The sequence below is a fragment of the Ambystoma mexicanum genome, chromosome 10, assembly GCF_040938575.1.
Source record: "Ambystoma mexicanum isolate Mex_15411 chromosome 10, UKY_AmexF1_1, whole genome shotgun sequence".
NCBI lineage: Eukaryota > Metazoa > Chordata > Amphibia > Caudata > Ambystomatidae > Ambystoma > Ambystoma mexicanum.
Genome location: NC_090932.1, coordinates 680849286 through 680871436, shown reverse-complemented (window position 1 = coordinate 680871436; position 22151 = coordinate 680849286). Strand labels below are relative to the sequence as shown.

At 47.5% G+C, this 22151-nt stretch overlaps 1 protein-coding gene across 2 annotated transcripts in view; it reads right to left on the bottom strand.

Annotated features, from left to right (window-relative positions):
- Positions 1-22151, bottom strand: part of XRN1 (5'-3' exoribonuclease 1) — a 2611979-nt gene that overhangs the window by 2469336 nt on the left and 120492 nt on the right. For both annotated transcript variants that reach the window (XM_069618274.1, XM_069618273.1), the window contains exon 4: positions 16284-16393. In XM_069618274.1, the coding sequence (XP_069474375.1) occupies positions 16284-16393 (110 nt within the window). The remainder of the gene's footprint in view (positions 1-16283; positions 16394-22151) is intronic.

The window sequence follows — 22151 nt, the reverse complement described above, 5'->3', positions numbered from 1 at the left end:
TACTACCTCATTTACTGCGAATGTATATGCATGTAACTAAAACACTGTAGCTGCTAGAATATAATGTACAAATATGGTGCTCGGACTGGGTATAATCGAGACACATCCAGCAAAGGTTAAATGCATGTTTTGAAGTGATTTTAAATAAGTATTATAGAAAGTGTTCAAATGTTTGCGATGTCTTTACCTACATTCAGCAACACACGAGGGAGATACCTTTGTGAATGCGTACAAGGCCTCGATGTATCCCCCTCCCACCCTGCGAAGGCTGCCAAGACATGAGAACAGAGGCCCGCTCTGCGCTATCCCACCTCCCCCGACCAGACTGGAGCCGCTTCAAAGATTTGTAGCCCCACTGCAGCACCCAAGGCCGCGGCCAGCCACCTGCATTATTTACAGCACAGCAGTAAACCTTTGTCTAAACTCCCGCGCCCCCTCGTAAACCCCACAACCCACCGGACCGTCTTAGACTTATGGCCCTGTGCAATCAGGACACCCAACACTTTGACAACACACAGCGGAACATCCATAACTTCTAACAAGACAGAAAGACCTGTACCACCCGTCCCAGGCCCCGAAGCTTAGCCCCTCGACCTATGGCCCCGGTCAGCAGGACACGGGTAACCAGGCCTCGATGTATTACCTCCAGACCCCTCACAAGGTGCATTCCTCCTGTGTTGCATTAACCTATAAAATAACCTATTGGAAGATTTACTAAAGAGAATAACACTGTAAATGACTGAATGACTGCGGTGTGCATGGCCGAGGGCAAGTAAGTCAGGGAAGGTATTCATCTCTGCCACAGGCCGCACTGGCACACCAACACCGCCCGGATGAACTCAAGCCGACCTGCCAGGCCCAGCCCAACCCACGAGGGTGACCAGTGACGTCCTTCAGCCAAGACCAACCACGCCGCAGCAGCACCTATAGTTAGTCGTCGCCACCCAATCCCAATGAACTTGTGCCCCCTATAGTATGTAGGTTTTGATGACGTTTTTTGTAAATATATACGCCTGTCTTTGCTATTGTCAGACAGAGCGCTCTCGGAGTTTGCAGAGTTCTTTGCATGCCCTATTCTGATTGATAAACTCCCATTTACGCTCACCCGCACTCGGTCTTGGCCTTATTCCCATTTTGGGAGAGTCTTTCATTGTCTCTCATTGCGGGGAGGATCGTGCTGGTTGGGGACGCTTGCTTTCAACATATAAAAGGACGCTCCTTAGACTGGATAGCCAACCGTAACTGCGACATCACGATCTCTAATATTCTACCACAAACCTGGACTGACCACCACCTCATATACTTCTCAGCCATCATAGAGCCTCCCAAACCAAATAACAGTGAAATAGTACCTCCTATGCCAACGAGAAGTAAAAAAGAAATCACTGTTGAAAAACTACTCCCACTACTCTTACCAGCTCTCACTGCTAGCTCTATTAACTCCAACCCAAACACGCTAGTTGAGACATTCAACAACTCCATGTCCAAAGCTTTGGATATGATTGCCCCCATCAAACTTCGTAAAAGTAAACGAGAATCTCACCTCAACTCATGGTTCACCCCCCACCTCAAAGAACTACGTATCCAAAAACGCAAACTCCAAGCCATCTGGAGGCACACACCTTCAGCTGAGAATAAAACCCTACTTGCCAACTTTGCCAAAAAATACAAGAAGGAAATTATCCAAACTAAAAAAAAGACACTTAACGAGAGAATTAGTAAAGCTAATTCTAATTCCAAAGAACTCTTCTCCATTCTCCAGGAAATGGAAAATCCAATTGCTCCCATAGACAATGTCCCTAAGGACAAACTATGGTGCACTAGCATCCAAAATTCTTTAGCAAATAAAATTACAACCCTACAATCCAAAATTGCAAAGAAAAAAGCCTCCCTGAACTCTACTGGAATCTATACCACCCTATTGCCAGATACACCCAGTACAACTACACAAAGCAATTGCAAACCATTCAGGTTTACCAACATATCCATACTGGAAACTGAAAAGGTTATATTATCCCTGAAACCTTCGAACTGCCAAGGTGACAGCTGCCCCGCGCAAGTCATCAAGGATGCAGCCAGAGATTTAGCACCCTTCATTTCTAAACTAATCAACGCCTCCTTTAGCTCTAGCACCGTACCCACAAACCTCAAAGAATCTTGGGTACTGCTTCTCCTCAAAAAACAGACCCTTGACCCAGCCATCCCCACTAACTATAGGCCTATTACCACGGTCCCATTTCTCCTTAAAATGATTGACAGAGTAGCCTACTTCCAGATTCAAAACTATCTGGAGTCAAACCAACTACTAGGATCGCGGCAATCTGGATTCAGACCACTACATGGTACTGAAACGGCCCTAATTGACCTCAAGACACAAATCGACGAGTTGAAGGATAAAGTTAAAACAGCTATGCTCCTCCTCCTTGACCTATCGGCGGCCTTTGACCTGGTGGATCATGCAGTGTTATGCAACCATTTAGCGTCTGCCGCCCATTTCTCAAGTGAAGCTAAAGCAAGTGTACAATCCTTCCTAGCTAAACGTACGATGAGAGTGTTCTCCCCTTTAGCCTCAGCGGACCCAATTCACATCACCTGTGGTGTCCCACAAGGCTCATGTGTCTCCCTGACAATGTACAATATCTTCACTAAGCCACTCTTCGACAAACTTGACAGATTGGGGGTAACTTATACCAATAACGCGGATGACACGCAGTTCCTCATACCACTATCTGGCAACTTTGTCGAAGACACAGCTTTAGTAAACAAGATTTACCTCCTCATTCAGGCATGGATGGCCTCCCACGGCCTCTGCCTAAACGACGACAAAACAGAGATACTGATTTTGGGTTCCGACTCTAACCTTAAAAAACTTAGCCCCAACTACCTCTCTTTCAACATAGATGGCAATATAATTAAGGTGGCAACTGAGGTAAAAACACTTGGTTTCTACCTTGATTCCACTTTATCTCTCAAAAAACAAGTTAACACCTTGGCTTACTCTACAGCGTACACCTGCAAATTAATCAGGACCTTTAGACCCTACCTCTCCAAAACCAACTGCATCACACTAGCGAACGCTTTAGTAATGTCGAAGCTGGATTGCTGTAACGCCCTTTCTGAGGGCGCCAATAAAACCATCATAAACAAAATGCAAATACTGAAAAATAATGCTCTTAGAGCAGCCTTGGACATACCTTGCAGAGTGCATATTTCTAATACCAGGAAAGACCACCATTGGTTAAAAATCAGCAACAGAGTTCTTCTCAAGACGTTATCTCTCCCCCACAAAGGACTGAACAATACAGCACCTCCTTACACCTCGGCCAGACTTACTAGAAAATCTTCCAGTCACCACACTAGAGCCGCTAACCATTTCCTTCTAGAAATTCCTAGATTTAGGGGAACAAAAGCGGGTGGAGCAAGCTTCCCTGTTAGAGCTGCCCAAGCCTGGAACGCACTTCCCATTGTATTGAGAGCTAATCTACCCTACTCTAGATTTACATGCAAGGTGAAAAGTTGGCTCTGGACTAACGACTAATCTGAACCCTTGCACTAGGCCCTGGATCTCTGCATACAACTGCCTCGATACTTCTGAAATCTGGATTATAGACCATCTCACTGCGCTCTGTGGGCTGCGAGACACCCTCGCCCTGTACTCTTTGTATATATGTACTCTAAATATGGTAATATGACATGTACTGCATCAGCTGTCTGTATTGACATGTATTGTATTGACATGTATTGTATCCACTGTATGTAACCTAAGCTTAAATAATCTTGTACCTGCTGCGCCCAGCTACCCTTGGGTTTGGAGCACATTATCAAATAATAAACAAAACACACATAAACAAAGTAATCCTCTTCACATAGAAACTCACTGGTTGCTTCTTTCGGTGTTCCTGCAGCACATATCTCTCGCCCTTTGGTTCCCTGCCTGCAGACTCCGCCTGCTGCCCCTCAGGCACCCCTGGGTCGGCTTCTGACCCCAGGCAAAGCAAAAGAGTGCTGCGAAAAAGGGCAGCCTCCAGGCACGGCTGCCATGTTAGTGTTCCCTCGGTTCCACAGACTGCCGGCTCCTGGGCTGCGCTCCTTTGAACTGCCAGTGTGTCGCACACCTACAGTTTCTTGCTTCTCTTTTCGGTCTCTCTGCTGCTGCTCTTCCATCAGCGCCACAGCTTCCCCATCCACTGCTTCTCCCTTTGATCACATTGGGTTCAGCTTTGTATACACCTGCAGTCTTAACATGCTGCAGGTGTGAATGTGCAACCCTGCCTGACCCCAATTAAGGGGACATGCCTGATCTCTACTACTCTCAGCAGGCCTCTTACTCATCCCACTACCAGAGTGGTAAAATCACCTAGTCTTCATTACTCCTGGTTGCCTCTTACTCGCCTCAGTACTGTTGATGGTTACATAAGAGGAAGTTAGGGGAATTGAATCTGAATACCCCATCAAGGCAGAGGAAGGGGTAGGTTGGTCATTAGTAGGAAATGGGGGATACCATGTCCCTGCCGGGGCATCTCACCCCCAGCGCCCACAGACCCTCCACCCAGGTAATCCCCCCCTCGCTTGTGCCCACCCCCAGGGTCAGGATCCAAAAGCAATGGCCTTTCCCTGGCCACCTGTGCAGTGGACCCATGGGGAATAGGAGTGAGAAGAAACTTGGGTTTCTCAGAATATACACAGAGGGGCTGCAGGATGTTTTAAACCAGCCATGGACCATGCAACTCTTGCTTTTCGACTGTTAAAGAAATGTCTAGGAAGCTGAATATATCATTGCTCTGCAGTGACCTAGATAAGCTTTGCTATCAATATAAAGTAGAGTGACAGAGGATGTCTGACCAACTGTATATAGAAGACATCTGAAAATCAAATGCAGAAAAGAAACTAGTAACATTACCTCAAAGGAAAGTACAATAATTATGAGATATCTAGATACAGCATGTTCTAAAACTGTAAAATCACTACTGGTCAAACTACGTTTTAAAGCGCTTTGGAAGGGAGGGCCCCCAGGCAATTGGATATTCTGTAAATCATGGAAGGAAAATACTTATTATATGTATCTGCCCTCCGTATAGTGGTCCAAGAAAACAGTTTTTGAGACCCTTGTTTAACTATATTATTAAAATGTTAGGTGCATCAAAGGGTATGACGTCCTTTCATCGCGGGATGTTTTTTGGCAGGGTTTTTTGCTGCAAATCTTTTTTTTTAAAAAAACATCTAATTTTTTTGGGGGGGGTGGGGGTTAATATATATATATATATATATATATATATATATATATATATATTTGGGAATAAATACAAATTAAAGAAAATGGCAGGGGTTGGGGAGGGGACACCCCCCAAAATAATGTTTTAAAAAAAATAAAACAATGGGTTTTTTGGTTAAAAAAAGAATAGCAGTAAAAAAAAACAGCGAAAAAACATCCCGCCATGAAATGACATGGAACCCATCAAAGGTGCAGTGTGATTGGCTGAAACAACTGATGTGTGGTACAATTGCAATATTGAACTTCCTTGAAAAAGGCTGGCATTTACACAATACATTTATAAACCAGAATTCTGGAATTACATCATAACCAGAAGTGTCTTTTGCCTAAGGTCCAAACCAGAATTTTTTATATTGCTAATATACTGAAGTGGATCTTTCTTAAACCTTTTTAATCATTAACGACCTGTTTCATAACGATAATCGAGTGCGTATTTCATCAGAGCCATCAAAGTAAACACATCAAAAATAGCAAAAAAAATAAAGTGGTGAGGAAAGGAAGAGGGTACATGTCAGGTGCCTTATATTTCTTCTCATGCCTGTCAGACACGGATGCCAGTGCCTGAAAAGTGCCCAAGCTTGGCTCCAGTAACTCTGGCAATTAAAGAATCAGTGGTAGGAGAGACTTATTGTTTAAAAGAATAATGGAAGCATCAGATCAAAGTGCAGAGATATATATCACACTGCTAAAACTAAGAAAATATAAACCGATAAAACACCTGAACACCTGGTTCACTGCCCACCTAAAAGTGCTCAGATTAGAGAAACGTAAAAAGGAACAAACTTGGAAACAATCCCCCACTGACATCAACAAACTGATCCTTTACAAAATAGTTTCCACCTATAAGAAGGAAATTATCCATGCCAAACAAGAATCTTACAACCAGAGAATACTACAAGCCAAATCTAGTACTAAAGAATTGTTTACCATCTTAAAAGAGCTAAAATCACCTATTATAGCTCCAGACACACGCTTGAAAGACAGACAATGGTGTACCAGCGTCCAAACGCCCTTTCCAAGAAAGTTGCAGGCCTGCAAATTAAAATTAACAATAAGAACAACAAGTTACTTTCTTACCTGGTAACGTTCTTTCGATGGGATGGTCCGACAACATATTCCATTTCTATGACAGGTAATGTCCACAGCTGTGCTGCTTCGGAAAATCTTTGGCGTCTGCGTCGATGACGTCAATGCGCCGTCCCCGAGGACCTCCTCCGACGGCCGACGTCACCCGATGTGATAAGTAGGACGCACGACGCCCATAGCCTCAGTTACAATTTTTTCCCAGAACGTGTGCCACCAGTTTTCTGCCAGTCAGACACACAAGGCCTTGCGGAACGCAAGCTGCAATCTCAAAAGAAATTCTGCAGCGGGGAAGGCAGGGAGGGAGCGATATGGAATACCTCGTCGGACCATCCCATCGAAAGAACGTTACCAGGTAAGAAAGTAACTTGTTCTTCGAGGGGATTGGGTCCTCCGACGTATTCCATATCTATGACAGACTCCCAAAGCAGTACCAATGCAAGGAGGTGGGAAAGAATTTAGAATACAAATTTAGCATGCCCAATCAAATTGCGGAATAGAGAACTGCCTTGCCAAAGGCCAGATCTTGCCCTCTGATGGAATCAAGGGAATAGTGACGTACAAAAGTATGTACTGAAGCCCAGGTGGCTCCCCTCTGCAGGGCAGTAGACGCAGCCACTCCTCTGGTAGAATGAGCCCGCAAGCCAGCCGGAGGGTCCTTACCCGCCAAGCGGTAACACTCGGAGATAGCTAAAATAATCCAACAAGACAAAGTCCGTTTCGTCACAGCTTGTCCCAAACGCTTACCAGCATAACCAATGAAAAGTTGATCGTCCACTCTGACCTGGGACATGTGCGAAATATAAAAGCTCAACGCTCTCCGAGGATCAAGCCTATGGAGCCTCTCCTCTTCCTTACCAGGATGTGGAGGAGGATAGAACGCCGGAAGAACAACCTTCTGGCTCAAATGAAAATCCGAAACCACCTTCGGAAGAAAAGAAGGACTAACTCTAAGGACAACCCTGTCCTTGTTAAACACAGTGAAGGGTGGCTTAACTGAAAGTGCCTGTAACTCACTCACTCTGCGAGCTGAAGTAACCGCAACCAAAAACACAGTTTTTAGAGTCAACAGCCTCAAAGAGCAAGAATGTAAAGGCTCAAACGGAGCACCCATAAGAAACTTAAGAACAAGATTCAAATCCCAACCTGGCACCAAAAAAGGTGACGGAGGGAACACATTAGTGAGCCCTTTCAAAAACTGCGAAATTAAAGGAATCTTAAAATAGGAACACTCTTCAGAAGAGCGCTTAAATATGGACAGCGCCGCCAGGTAACCTTTAATGGTCCCCACTTGCAAGCCCCTGTGGGCCAAAGAAAGCAAAAAAGACAAAACCATGGGAATGTCGCATTCAAAAGGATCCACATTCTGAACTCTGCACCAGTCGCAGAACTTTCTCCAATGGCAACGGTACAGAGACTTTGTTGCCGGCCGCCTGGCCGAGAGCAACACCTCCATCACGTCTTCAGGGAGGTCCCAATCCTTAAACCTTAACCTTTCAGAAGCCAAGCGTGAAGATTGAGGGATCTGACCTCTGGATGGAGAACCTGACTCCCTCCCGTGAGAGCAGATCGTCTCGGTAGGGAAGACGACGTGGAGGGCAGATGGACAAGTCTAGAAGGTCTGGGTACCACGTCCTCCAGGCCCACGCCGGAGCAATGAGGATCATCCGGGAACCGAAACTCCGTAACCTCCGCAGCACTTGCGGGATGACGGGGACTGGAGGAAACGCGTACAGCAGTGGGAATGACCACTCCACCACGAACGCATCTCCTAAGGCTCCTTTTGGAGGAAATTCCCGCGAGCAAAACCTTTCGCACTTCCGGTTGACACTGGAGGCGAAGAGATCCACTTGAGGGGTCCCCCAAAGGGCGAAGATCTCCAGGAGAATCTCCTGAGCCAGCTCCCACTCGTGAGAGATCGTGCTCTGCCTGCTCAGAGCGTCCGCCGTCTCGTCGTCGTCTCCGGCCAGATGAACCGCCGAGATCGAAACTTCCTGCTGGATGGCCCAGAACTCGAGCTGCATCGCCTCCCTGCACAGCGGAAGTGACCCTGCCCCCCCCCCCTTTTGTTGAGGTAGTGCATGGCCACCGTGTTGTCCGTTAGAATCAGGCACTCTTTCCGCGCACAGTCGGCAGAAAAGCCTTCAGGGCTAGCCTGACGGCCCTCAGCTCCAACAGATTGATATGGAGTCTGGACTCCGATGGAGACCAACGACCGCTGACTGTCAACTCGTTGGCATGAACTCCCTATCCGTCACAATCGTCACCTCCAGCCAGGGCAGCCAAAATGGGGCCCCCTTCATCAGATTGCCCTCGACGGCCCACCACAGAAGGTCCCGGGCTACCGAGGGCGGCACCTGAACAGGGTCCGACAGCCTGCCGGAGGACTGAGACCACTGGAGCTTGAGTGCCCACTGCAAAGATCTCATCCGCAGACGAGCCTTTGGCACCAGAAGAATGCAGGATGCCATGAGGCCGTGCACCATCTGCTGAATGTGAAGAGCCCTCACCTGAGGAGGAAAACACTGCCCGAGGGACGTGTCAAGCACTGCTCCGATGTACTGGAGCCGCTGCGTTGGTGTCAAATGGGACTTCTTTAAATTGAAGGAGAAGCCCAGCCTGTGAAGGGAGTGGCAGGTGACGGACAGATGATCCAGGACTTGCTCGGGAGAGCTCCCCCTGATCAACCAATCGTCCAGGTAGGGGTAGACGTGAATCCCCCCTTTCCTGAGATGCGCTGCCACCACCACCACCATGAGCTTGGTGAAAACCCTCGGGGCGGAGATCAATCCGAACGGCAGGACCCGAAACTAAAAGTGCGAGTCGCCAACCGCGAACCTCAGGTACTTCTTGTGCTTGGGATGGATCGGCACATGGAAGTAAGCATCCTTGAGGTCGAGAGACCCCAACCAATACTGAAGTTGAAGGGCCTGGAAGACTTGAGAAAGAGTCACCATCTTGAACTTGTTCTTCCTGAGGAGCTTGTTCAAACCGCGCAAGTCCATGATGGGTCTCAATCCTCCGTCTTTCTTCGAAATCAAAAAATAAGGGGAATACCATCCCTTGTTCCTCTCTGCTACAGGCACCAGTTCTATGGCGCCTTTCTCCAGCAGGGCTTGAATTTCCTGCGCAAGGAGCGGATCCGGACTCTTCAAAGAGGTTCCCTGGTGGATTGTTGCGAGGCCTCTGCCGAAAAGGAAGACAGTAGCCGTGGGTTATGATCTCCAGAACCCACACATCCGAAGTAATGGCTTGCCACTCTACAAGATGCTGCGCCAGCCTTCCCCCCCAACCGGCGAACCATGGGACCTGGCTTCATGACTGAGTGGTAGCGGCTGCAGCGTTGCCTGAGGGCAAAGAGGCAACTGCCCGAGCGGCCTTGGCACCTCGAGTACCTTTGTTTCCACTTCTGGCACTGTTACGATGGCCTCTTTGACTGCTAGCTCCTCTCGCTTTACTGAGGGACGAGTAATAGCGAAAGGAACCTCTCCTCCATTGCTGTCCCCTAGGACGAAAAGGCAGAGGTTGGCGAACTGCAGCACCCAACGATTTCACTGCAGCTTTGGAGGTCTGCAACCTCTCAAGGCTCTCGTCAGTCTTGCTGCCAAAAAGGTGTTCACCGTCAAAGGGCATGTTGAGGAGCCGGGACTGCACATCAGGAGCGAACACAGACTTCCGCAACCACGTAAACCTGCGCATTACGGTGCTCGCCGCCATGGACCGGCTGACACAATCCGCCAAGTCCAAACCCGACTGAACGGCCTCACACATAGCATCCTTGCCATCCTGAACCATAGCAAGGAAACCATCCCGTTCGTCCCCGTCGGGAATATGATCAGCCGCTAATGCAACACAGTTCCACAGAGTGTGTGTGAAACGAGACAAGGCACATATGGAGTTGGCTGCCTGAAGCGCCATACCCCCCGAAGAAAACACTTTCTTCGCCCAGCCGTCAAAACGTTTGTCGTCCCTATCCGGAGGGATGGTAGGATACGACGCCTGCTTTGCCGGGGCCGTAGCCGCCTGCACCACCAAACTCTCCGGGGTGGGGTGCCTAGACAAGTAGCAGGGGTCGCTACTGGCCGGACGGTATTTTCGCGACAAAGACTTGCCCACTGCCGGGAGACTCTCGGGAGCAGTCCAAGCCGCCGCCACCCTTCTCTGCAGAGCCATATGAAAAGGCAAAACCGGGTCGGTGGGTGGACCGAGATCAAGGATGTCTGAGATCATCCTGAACGAACTCCCCTGGGGGAGCTGACCAACCCAAGTACTCGGTAACCCGAGACATAAGGCGCCGATATGAAGAATCGGCATGAGTGCCAGGCTCCGGCCGAAAAAAACTCCACCTCCGGAGAGGTGTCCAGTCCACTGGCATCATGCAGCGACTGCCTCAGGTCATCAAACTGGCTATGGCCCGAGATAAGGTCATCTGGAACCGGAACCGGAACCAGGCTGCCATCAGAGCCTTCATCACCCTCTGAAACGTACTCCAGGCGGGGAGAGGAAGACCTCTGCGGACCAAAGCAGTGCCGGACCTTTGCCATAGCCTTTCGAGGGGCAAACCCCGTGCCACGGGGCCCCTCTGACACCACCGCCTCGAAAGGCGCCGAACGAGTCTGCGTCGACAGAAGAGGCGTCGAGGGCGCCGAACAAGTCGGCGCCGAGCGAATCGGCATCGACGTCAGCTGCAGCGCCGCCAGCATCGGCGGCGTCGACACAGTCCTCGAAGCGGAGCTCCGAGCGTGTCTCTCGACAACCTGGGCGCCGACGTCTTCTTCGAAGACGGCACAGGATCACACTGTCTCAAGCGTGTCGAGGACCGGGACCTGGAACAGGCATGACGAGAACGGCTACCCTTGTCTGAGCGGGACCTCTCCCGCGAGCCGTGCCTACCACCCGAGCCCGAAGGCATACGGGCGGTGTCTCTCGACCGGTGCCGACCGACCCCACTCGGAGGCGCGGACGGACCGCTGCCCTGCGATTCCAGAATCGCTAGCATCTGCTTCCCGAAGGAAATCCATTCCTCCGGCGTCGCTTGCATGGAGGGATAAGCGACCCGCCGACGGGCGGAGTCCTCGGAAGAGGACGGGGAAGGCGACCTATGCCGGTGCTTCCTGGAAAGCCTAGAAGAGGCGGAGGAGTGGTGAGACCGACTCCTGGAAGGAGACCCAACGGACTTCTGACAATGACGCGGAGAGTCACCCCTCGAGTCATCGGTCGAAAGCCCCGCAGACCTCGACTTCCGGGGCTTAGACACCCGGCCTACCGGCAGCTTCTTGCGTTCCCGCAAGGCCTTTGCAGTGAGCGACTGGCAGTCGACACAGTCGTCCGTATCGTGGGCCTCCCCGAGGCACCAGAGGCAGGCGTCGTGCGAGTCCGTGACCGACATCTTGGACCCACAGTTCTTGAAGCCCGGACGCGGGGTCGAAGATGAGAAAGAGGGATCGCCACGAACAGGTCATCACAACAAACCGAACAGGTTCAACGAACCGAGAATAGAAAACAGCATACTCCGACAAGTCGAGGCGTACCGAGATTCACGAAGCGAACACGTTCACGGAAAAAACGGAACTGAGGCTATGGGCGTCGTGCGTCCTACTTATCACATCGGGTGACGTCGGCCGTCGGAGGAGGTCCTCGGGGACGGCGCATTGACGTAATCGACGCAGGAGCCAAAGATTTTCCGAAGCAGCACAGCTGTGGACATTACCTGTCATAGATATGGAATACGTCGGAGGACCCAATCCCCTCGAAAGAGACATTAGCCAACTCTAATTCCAACAATACACCCCGGTGCCCCACTTATCAGCACCCTACATCCAGCCCACCTACCCGCTTCCGCTTTTCTAAAGTCCGCACACTAGAAGTGGAAAAAATCATACTCTGTCTAAAACCATGAAATTGCCAAGGTGACCTTTGCCCTTCACAAATCATCAAAGATGCAGCAAGAGACCTCTCACCATTCATTACCAAACTCATCAACGCCTCTTTCTCATCAGGCACCATTCCCAACAATCTCAAAAAACACGTCCCTAGACCCATCTATACCCACTAACTACAGACCCATCACCACCTTCCCCTTCCTGCTTAAGATCTAGACAAGACAGCTTATCAACAAATACAAAAATACCTCGAACAAAACCATCTCCTAGGTATCCGGCAATCAGGCTTCAGACCCCAACACGGGACAGAAACTGCCCTCAATGATCTCAAGGCCCAAATTGACATGCTGAGAGATAATGGAAAACCGCCGTACTGCTTCTCTTAGACCTCTCGGCAGCATTCGATCGTGTTGATCACAAAATCCTATGTAACTATTTATACTCGGCTGCCCACTTCTCTCAAGAAGCAATTGGTTGGATTAAATCATTCTTGAGTAACAGATCCATGCGTGTCTTCTCCACCTCGGCTTCTGCTGACCCCATTCCATGTGGGGTCCCTCAGGGGTCATGTGTCTCCCCCACACTGTACAACGTGTTCACTAAGCCCCTGTTTGATGATCTCGACGGTCTGGGTATCACCTACACCAATTATGTCGATGATACCCAGATCCTCATTCCGATGACGGGAGAGTACAATACGGATTTGGCCTTGGTGAACAAGGTGTACCTCATCATCCAGGCATGGATGGCCTCCCATAGTCTATGCCTGAATGATGACACGATTGAACTTCTCATCCTGGGATCAACCACTAACCTAAACAAACTGGAGTGTAACTATACCAGCTTCACCATAGATGGCAACTCTATCAAGGTAGCCAAAGAAGTGAAATCCCTTGGTATTTACCTTGACTCTACCCTCTCCTTCCATAAACAGGTGAACTCTATGGCATCCACCACAGCCTACACATGTAAGCTTATAAGAACAGCCAAACCTTTCCTATCCATCCAGAGTTGCATTACTCTAACCAGAGCCCTTGTACTTTCTAAACTGTATTATTGTAACTCCCTCTATGTAGGTGCCAATAAACCGGTTATCAACAAAATCCAGATCTTACAAAAGAATGCTCTCAGAGCAGCGCTCCGCTTCCCTAAAAGAGAACACATCTGTAATATTAGGAGAACCCACAACTGGCTCACTACCTCTGACAAAATCCTGCTCAAGGTAGCCAGCCTCACTCACAAATGCCTCAACAATGAAGCCCCCCGCTACCTAGCCGACAGAATAACCAGATACACGGCCATTAGACACATTCGAAACAGCAATGCAAATCTGCTCTCCGTTCCCAGATTTAAGCGTATGAAAATGGGCGGCAATAGCTTCCAGCTGAAAGCAGCCCAACACTGGAATTCCTTACCACCCTCCATAAGAGCACCGCAAACTTACCACCACTTTAGCCGTAATTACATCCAGTGGCTAAAGAATAAACACTAATAACTGACATCTTTGTTATAAATATTGTAAATATGTATAAACTCTAATTGTACTTCACTGCTTCCTCTGTAACTGTATTAATCCATGTACACCTGTAACTAATGTACAGCACTGCAACTAAGCTGAGAATATCCTTGTTAAGCCTGCGCCCTCATACCTCTTGGTCCGGTGCGCCAAATAAATGAATAAAAAATAAACAAACAATATTCATCTTTACCAATATCCTCTTGGTGACTTGAGAGCAGTGGAGTTTAACAAATCTACTATGGGTGAAGCTGTGAAACACTGAAATTGGTGTCTTGGGCGAGCAATCACTCCAATCAGTGGAAGACTGATCTGCAGGGGTGTCAGGAGATGGGACTTAGTAGGCCTTGGAGGAGAGCTAGATTCTGTCCGTTGACCTGGTAGAGGAACGTTTCCTCTATGTACCTGGGACCAGGTCTCGCTTTACATTCTGCCTCGTTTAATTGTTCCCTGGAAGGCTCGTTTGGTATCACCTGGGCTGGAGTTGTGGCCTTTTCCTTTGGTGCACGTCTAAATATAAAAAAAGTTATAGACACCACCAACTGCGACAACTCTCTCAATGTGTTTATTCATAGAAAAGTTGGTCTGATCGAGAATTTTGAAGGCAAACATATCACCAAAGTGCATTTCAATGCTCAAGACTGGTGATGGCTGTGCTGTTGTCAGTGCTCTGAGGGTCCCCAGAGGTATAGGGAGCTGCCACAAAGATTGCCCCAGAAAAGGGAAGCACACATTCCACAGGTGTCTGTGGTGGTGTGGCTCACTGGAGGTAGTCTAGTGTCCATAATGCTCATCAATGGTGTGGGATTCGTAGAGATAGACTATACAACACAGTGGGGAACGTGGGGTCATCCTTTTTAGATAACATCCAGCCTTCAATAGTATCCCACGAACGAGTGCTATAACAGTTGTACCTTAAGTAGTTTTCAGCGCAAAAATAAAATGTAATGTTAAACATTTGTAAACCTGAACACTGCGCTTCCTCGTCCATTTTTTCCACAATGCAGAATAACTACTTTCTTTGTAAGGTAAAAATCAGTTCAAATGCCTTTTTATGGAGGAGTCATTAACAAAAATGTAATTTAAATGATTGGATACGTCAGCTGTGGATCTAAATATATGCTTATATGTGTAATTTAACGCAAATGTGCTATGTACTGAAAATATGCTCAGAGACAAGCGCACATATGCCAAACTAGTGAGTAGTTTATGAATATCAATAGAGATCCCAAGATGGAGAAGACATTACTGCCACTGAATTCAATAGTACTAATGTTGTCATCAGAATGATGACAGGGTGAGTTGGCTATGGCGGATTGTAACATCTCCTGCAGGTTAAATACTGATGTCTGCAACAGAAAACCCCAATGACTTAGATCAACTCAAGGACACCAGACTTTGACCACAGAAGTAACTATAGCCATTGTTTTATTTTAATTTTAGGGACTGTTAAAATTGCTTCAGAATTGCGCTTGTATCCTTGAAAGTTTCAAAACATAAGATCTTTACGAAACGCTGTACTTTTCTACAGGGTGAGATTACTTGAAGGTGAACATGTATGCAGAATGGGCTAGAACAATAAAAGCAATAATAGGAGTGTGGGGTTGTGAGCATTTTTGGATTCAAAATGGATATCTATATATTTTTACAAGCACAATCATAAACAGACAAAAGAAAAAGTCAGGGAGCCCCTCAACCGGGAATGAACACGCCCAAATAACCGGTTCTTTGGGAAGGAGCCCACTTGGGAGGGTCTACATGCACGTTTTAGGTCACTGTACCTTTCACAGAGGAGAAATTTTGCAGATCAGTTTGGTCTTCTTTAATTTGTAAAACCTAGTGTTTCAACGTAACCCATGGCAATCCAGACGTGTACCACTTGCACACTGTACCTTAGAGAGGGTCAGCTTCACCTCACTGCGGAGGACAAACAAGGCTGAAACACAGGTCTGGGGTAGCTGATGCTACTCTTGTTCAAAGGAGAATTGCCTAGCATTTTGGTCCTGCACTGCCCTTGTGGGTGGGACCAAACCTATCTGCAAATGGCTAGTTCTCCTCTGTAGAGGGTGCAGTGAACTAAAACATGGTTGTGGACCGTCCTGAATGGGAGAAATTCCATAGAACAGGTTATTTATTTAGCGCACCCAACCCAGAGGCATTTAGGCGCTGTTCTTACAGAGGAAGAGAAGTTACATAGTTACACATATGCATGACAGATATGATAATACGAGTTAGGCTATAAAGTAATCTATAACATGGAGTGTTACTGGTGTAGCCAGCTTACTAACTTGTGAGCATGACTTGGTTACATATTTAACCATGCTCATCCTCAGTATAGGGGCTCCAACGCTGTTCTTCTCATACAGACACATACATTCATCCATATTCATGGACGTTTGTTCAATTAGGCTTAAAATATTTGGCTATTTTTCAAGAATATTCATAAGGTAGAACAGATTCGGCCTAATTCCACTATTTGATAGCTTCTTTAAAATGTATATTATCTGTAATATAATGTAGACACACTGACCTCATGTCCTGACAAGTAGACAGACACACCCTGCCAAGACTTGTCAGTGGAAATCTTCATATTCACAAAATACTTCAGATGTTCATGCAGCCGAGCCATAAAATCTGTGCCTGGTAACAAAAGAAGCATAAAAAACCAGTTTCAAGACACTTTGCCACTTTATATACAACCTGGTGAAAAATACAGAAGATTGACATCTCTGGAATTTCCTCCATCACATTATCTATGTGTTTGATAGATAACAGATATCGGAAACACCACACAACACATAGGAAAACAAATGAGACAGAAGGGTGAGGGACTGGCAAAGTGATCAATGTTCCAATACTCAAATACAGTGTACTTCTTGTGTCATTATAAAAGAAAAGAATTACAGAATTACAGGAACAGACCAGTCATACTGCTTTACATTTGTGCATAGTGACTTTTCTATGCCAAATACAAACCTGAGTATTAAGGGATCATACAGTGTATCATCAGTCTCCAATATCCCCCAATTGAACTGTGACCATCTTGGCTACAACCTCGGCATAATCTCTTGATTTACTCACATTTCCTCCACTTCCACGCTGCAACTTCCTTATCTGCAAATACTGCCCTTTTACCACCTTCTCCTTCACACAGATTTCTGGTTCTGCCAAATAAGCAGAGCACTCCTTCAATGCATTAAGACTACTGCTATTAATCTATTTTCAGTTTCTGTACACCATTTCCAACTAATTTGTTTCTGCCTGTTGAATATGACCTGGTGGACAGATTTTAGGAGGCCACCCTAGATTTGTAAAAAGGGAGCTCTGAGCGTTTAGTCAAAACCCAATCAAGGTAGCAATGGAGCAGTGTCAAGGCTTAGTCTCAGGACAGCGAGCATGGGGTTGGGGTCTTCAATGAGTCCACACAGAGTATCACACAATAATTCAATTTAGACAGTAAGTTCTAAAAAATAAAAAAAGGGTAGGCCTTCAGAATACACCGAAAAATTAAAACTAAATGTAGCTTTACCACACTATACTGTATAATACAAATATATACAATCACAATCAGGTTCACTTAATAAGACATTAAATAACGGGTGCAATAAAATGACAGAAACAAATCACAAATGCAATATCCTAACTTGAGAAGTCCAAACCCTAAAATGAATGGGACCTAGTGTCCAAAAAGCACAGGCTCCAACACAATGTTGGTATGAGTTATCTTTACAAAGGATGCAATGAGTTTTTGGTGGCAATTAGTTTCAAACTAATTAAAAGGTTCTATAACTGGCTTAAAGATAGGCAAGTTTTGCTTTCCTTCAAGACCCAAGGCTAATCCAGGGGCAAGATAACTAACCAGGTTCAACGACCAAAGGTGAGTGGAGGGGACTTAAGAGGAAAATTGGCGTATTAACAATTTTACCCTATTAAGGACAGGGGCTGGAGGGGGGCAGGCACAGGTATGCTTACTTACCACGGCCACCCCACCCCCCACCCCCCACCAACTCCGATTTTCCCAAATGTCATGATGGATCAACAGGGGGGCTTGATCTCCCCCCCCCCCCTTTGTTCCGGTGAGAGGTGCCCATTGGTTGCAGGTTCAAGGATTCTTATGGTTGGGTACAACTGCAAGATGCAATCCCTGTCGGTGTAGAAATGGAGACTCCAACGATGCAGTCCTCTGCAGGACACTCCACGGGAGAGTTCCAGAAATAATCAGTTTGCAGGCGACAACATGCATCGTTCCAGTCGCGGTCAAAAAAGCTGCTCCAGGACAGATTCTCTTGAAGATAGGAAGCGCTAGAATACAGGGAGAAGGCGAATTGTGGCACAAGCTGGCTACCATTAAAGTTCCGGACTTGAACATGGAACGACGACGGTTCTGGCAAGGTAGTCCACGAGAGAGCTGGTAAGTCAACTGGGCAGTGCAGGGACACTACTGAAGGCTCTGAGGAGCGGGGTCCTCAAGAAGGCGTTTAGACGAGTTGGACCCACTAGTCCAAGGACTGAAGTACCGCTCAGAATCTTCAGTGATCTGATCGCTCAAATCTCCAATTAGGTCATGGGTGGCTGACATGGCTGTGTGCAGGATAGAGGGAGATGCATGTGATGCTAGGTGACCAGGGTGAGGGTGTCCTTCCCTCCTCCCCATAAAAGGTGAGGACGCTAAACCAACAGGTCTGAAGTGCAACCGGGTGAGTATTGTGAGGGCTGCAGAAGCTGCTCTTCTCCTAAGGCTCCTAGAGGTAGGCTAGCAAGGGGAGGCATTGCAAAGCAGCCGATCTTCCTTCTGGGTAGCCTTGAATAGAGAGACTCTCAAACGGTGCGTTTGCTAACCCCTGAACACTGTTCTGGCAACTGCAACAGAGGAGCGCCCTGTGTTGGGGACGTGTCGATTTTTCCCTGAATACACATTTGGCGGTAAGCCCTGCTCAGATCGTCCAGTTCTCGGAGGCAGTGCCGAGAAACTTCCCCCTTCCCGACTCTACCTTTGCTTGCTCCCAGTGGAGGGAAGCTCAAAAGGCCTATAGCCGCCCAGAGAAAATTGTTCATAAATCCTCCAAGATTTCTCTACAATTCCATAACCTGCAACACCTACAAAACTGCAGGGATAGACATCACGCAGCAGGAGACCTCAGTCTCCAGTCCCACTCTCATTGGAATTCCGTACACACCATCTGCCATACAATCTCCAGGAGAGGCAGCTTTTCTGGCGGATGTCCTCGCGGAGATCCATACAAAAAGGCAAGATCCTAAACTCTTTCTGGTCCCCATACTTTCCCCCAAACAAGTGAAATGGAAAGGAAAAAAGCTGCCTCCAGAGGCATCACACCTGGGGACAAATAGAGCGACCAATGCCAAAACATCTGTGCTCACAAACAGGATTTAAATGTTTGATTGCGCTCATTGAAAGAGGCAAATTGGAAATACAAAATGCCACAGAGTTGACAGAAAACGCAAACAGGGATGCCAAAACATTGGTGCAGTTACTTCAGGAAGATATCATTCACCTCCAAGGCAAACTAGCCAACACTAAACAAAACATGACTCTCCTTGTAACCACAATTGAAGACTTGGAAAAGTGGCATAGAAGGGAAAATCTACGAATAAAAAGGAGCAGCAGAGGGATCCGAAGATTACAACTTCATAAAAACGGTCCCGGACATAGCAACAAGGGCATTATATTATACAGAGTTCACAGAGTGGTGATGTGAATACAGGGATTCATTCCTTCTCCCCAAGGGGGAGCCACCCCTTTTGGGGCTAGGGAGGCGAGCCTGCTCCGAAATATCCTCCCTACGGGATAGAGGACATTCTGCCTTTCGTTTAATTGCGAGGATAAGCAGTCATTGTGCACCACGTCAGAGGAGGCAGCAAAGATACTCAAACTTATGCTGAGTTCTAGATCAGAAGAAGCAGAAGGGAAGATGGACAGGGGGGCCTTTTTGGAAGCACACACAATGCTGAGAGTGATTAATGTTAGGAAGATTCCAATTTATGTGCAATTTTCCCTTCAGTTGTGAACCCCCCCAACTTTTTGCTGTTGTCTGACAATCGTAGCCTGACTTTTGCACAACCTTCTGCTGTACTCCGCTGGGTTTTCACTCACTTTATTATAAGTAAACTGGCATGCCCTTAAAGACAGTCAGTACTGGGAGACTTTGTTTCCCTTAGTCCTTTCTATTGCTGCAATTTCTTTGCAACATGTTACCAGTGCACAAAGTACCTTACAGTACTGTGCGCTACGGTCTTCCTTTTGTTTCTAAAGGCCCTAGACACCCTCAAAGTTTTTTTTTTGTAGAAATACAAATGTGCCTTGGACAGAGCTGGTGGCAGCTGTTATTTTTCATATATTTTTAACCCTTTCTTGTGGTCCATTTCGCATTTACCGTGTTTGGCCCTGGACAGTGACTGGGCCCCAAAATGGACATTCCACGAGGTCCTTTGTTTTGTACTTTGGCCATCTTGTCCCTTTGCGTTCCCCAAGTCGAGCAGACCCGGACAGTCCTTTTTTGTCTTCCTTTCTCCCGTAAAACGCCAAGCTTTTGCAGGCTTCTGCATGCCTTGTGTGTGGGCCTCCAGGATGTGGGCTGGGCAGTCTAGTTCCAATACACATCCTGGGTGCCAGAGAGTCTGGTGTGCTGGGAATGACTAGGACCACCGCGGTCCGTGATTGGTCCACGTCTGCTGTGCCTGTATGTGAGCAGATCTCCCATTGGGTCCTCTTCGTTTTGGCGCGAAGGACATTCTGGATAAGAGAAGGCTCCAAACACCCATACCAGGTCGATCTCAAGTTCTCATTGAACCTAGGATCGTATACAAGCATTCTGAAACCAAGAAGCAGAGGAACCACTCGTGATCCGCTGGAAGGTTTGGCATCCTGAGCCCGGTGTTGTCCCGCAGGACCCCTCTGATCGAACTTAGGTCTGCATAGGCGCTTTGACCCATTTGTAAAGTGGGACCAACTATTTAAGGTACCTCCATCTTAACCTGCAAGCAAGCCTTCTCGGAACGGTTTCTGGGCCAAATAATGAACTGACCAGCTTGCGCAGGACCTTTGGTCTGGAACGGCGGCCGTCTCAAGTTGACTCTTGAGACTTTGGAGAATGTAAGCACTGGGTCTAAGGCACGCTCCTGCCGAGTTCCATACACATATGCGACCTAGGTCTGGAATTAGGAGAATACACCTGAACCAAAGTGCACACGGTCACTTTGACGCCCAGCCGTGGTGACGAACTTCGAGGGTGTGCTGCTGATGTGCCCCATTTGCCCCGAGACATGCAGCAGTGAAATCGAGCTGATGCCTTCACCACGGGAGGGTAGAAATCGTCACTCGCCCGCCACATAATCATCCCTGGAACGCAGCCACTGAAAACCACAGAGCCACACAATTGCAGCATATGAACCCGCAATCGAGCTGATGCCTTCACCACGGGAGGGTAGAAATCGTCACTCGCCCGCCACATAATCATCCCTGGAACGCAGCCACTGAAAACCACAGAGCCACACAATTGCAGCATATGAACCCGCAGCCTCTGAAAGAGACCCCGTTTTTCGCTCTACTGCACAAACGCGTTTGTCTACAATGAAAGTACTTTTGAGCGTTAGGCTCCACTCCTCATAGGGATTGGACTGCCTCTTAGTTAGGATTTGATTAGTGAAGGACTACCTAGAGCATATCCACACTGTATACCCCTTTCCTTTGCAGGTTGTGGACCTTTACTGTGTGCCATTCCTTAAGGCCAATTGGAAATATATGGGATACATTACTCACCGTAATCGTATTTCTGATGCTTGTATCTGCTTAGATTCACATGCTGTGCATAGGCCGACATCTAGTGGAAGCTGCGGAGTATTACAGTTTGTTTTTTTCGAAACTCGAAAATGGGCGTCGACACAGGGCGTGCCAGTAATACTATCCCTAGTGTGACGTCCACTGTACCCAAGATCCCTCACGCGTCTAGGATCCTCAGATTGTATTTTTTCTGACATGAGGTAGCATGAGGAGTAGCGCGAGTACAGATAATCCAAGCAGATAGACAGAAAGGTAAGACAACAAGCAATCATGCGCCTTCTCTCGGAGGGGAGGAAGGGTGGGTCGCATGTGAATCTAAGCAGATACAAGCATCAGAAATACGATTACGGTGAGTAATGTATCCCTTCTGAGGCTTGTGGAATCTGCTTAGATCACATGCTGTGCATAGATTAGCGAGCAGTACCATAAGAAGGAGGTGGGATGTGAGAAGGGTCATGAGCAATTAAGTGTCTTAGAAACGCTTGTCCCACTTGTGTATCTGCCTTGGAATGGGTGTCAATGCAGTAATGCGGAGTAAAAGTGTGAATAGAGCTCCAAGTAGCTGCTTTGCAAATGGTGTCAAGGGGAACATTTGCAATG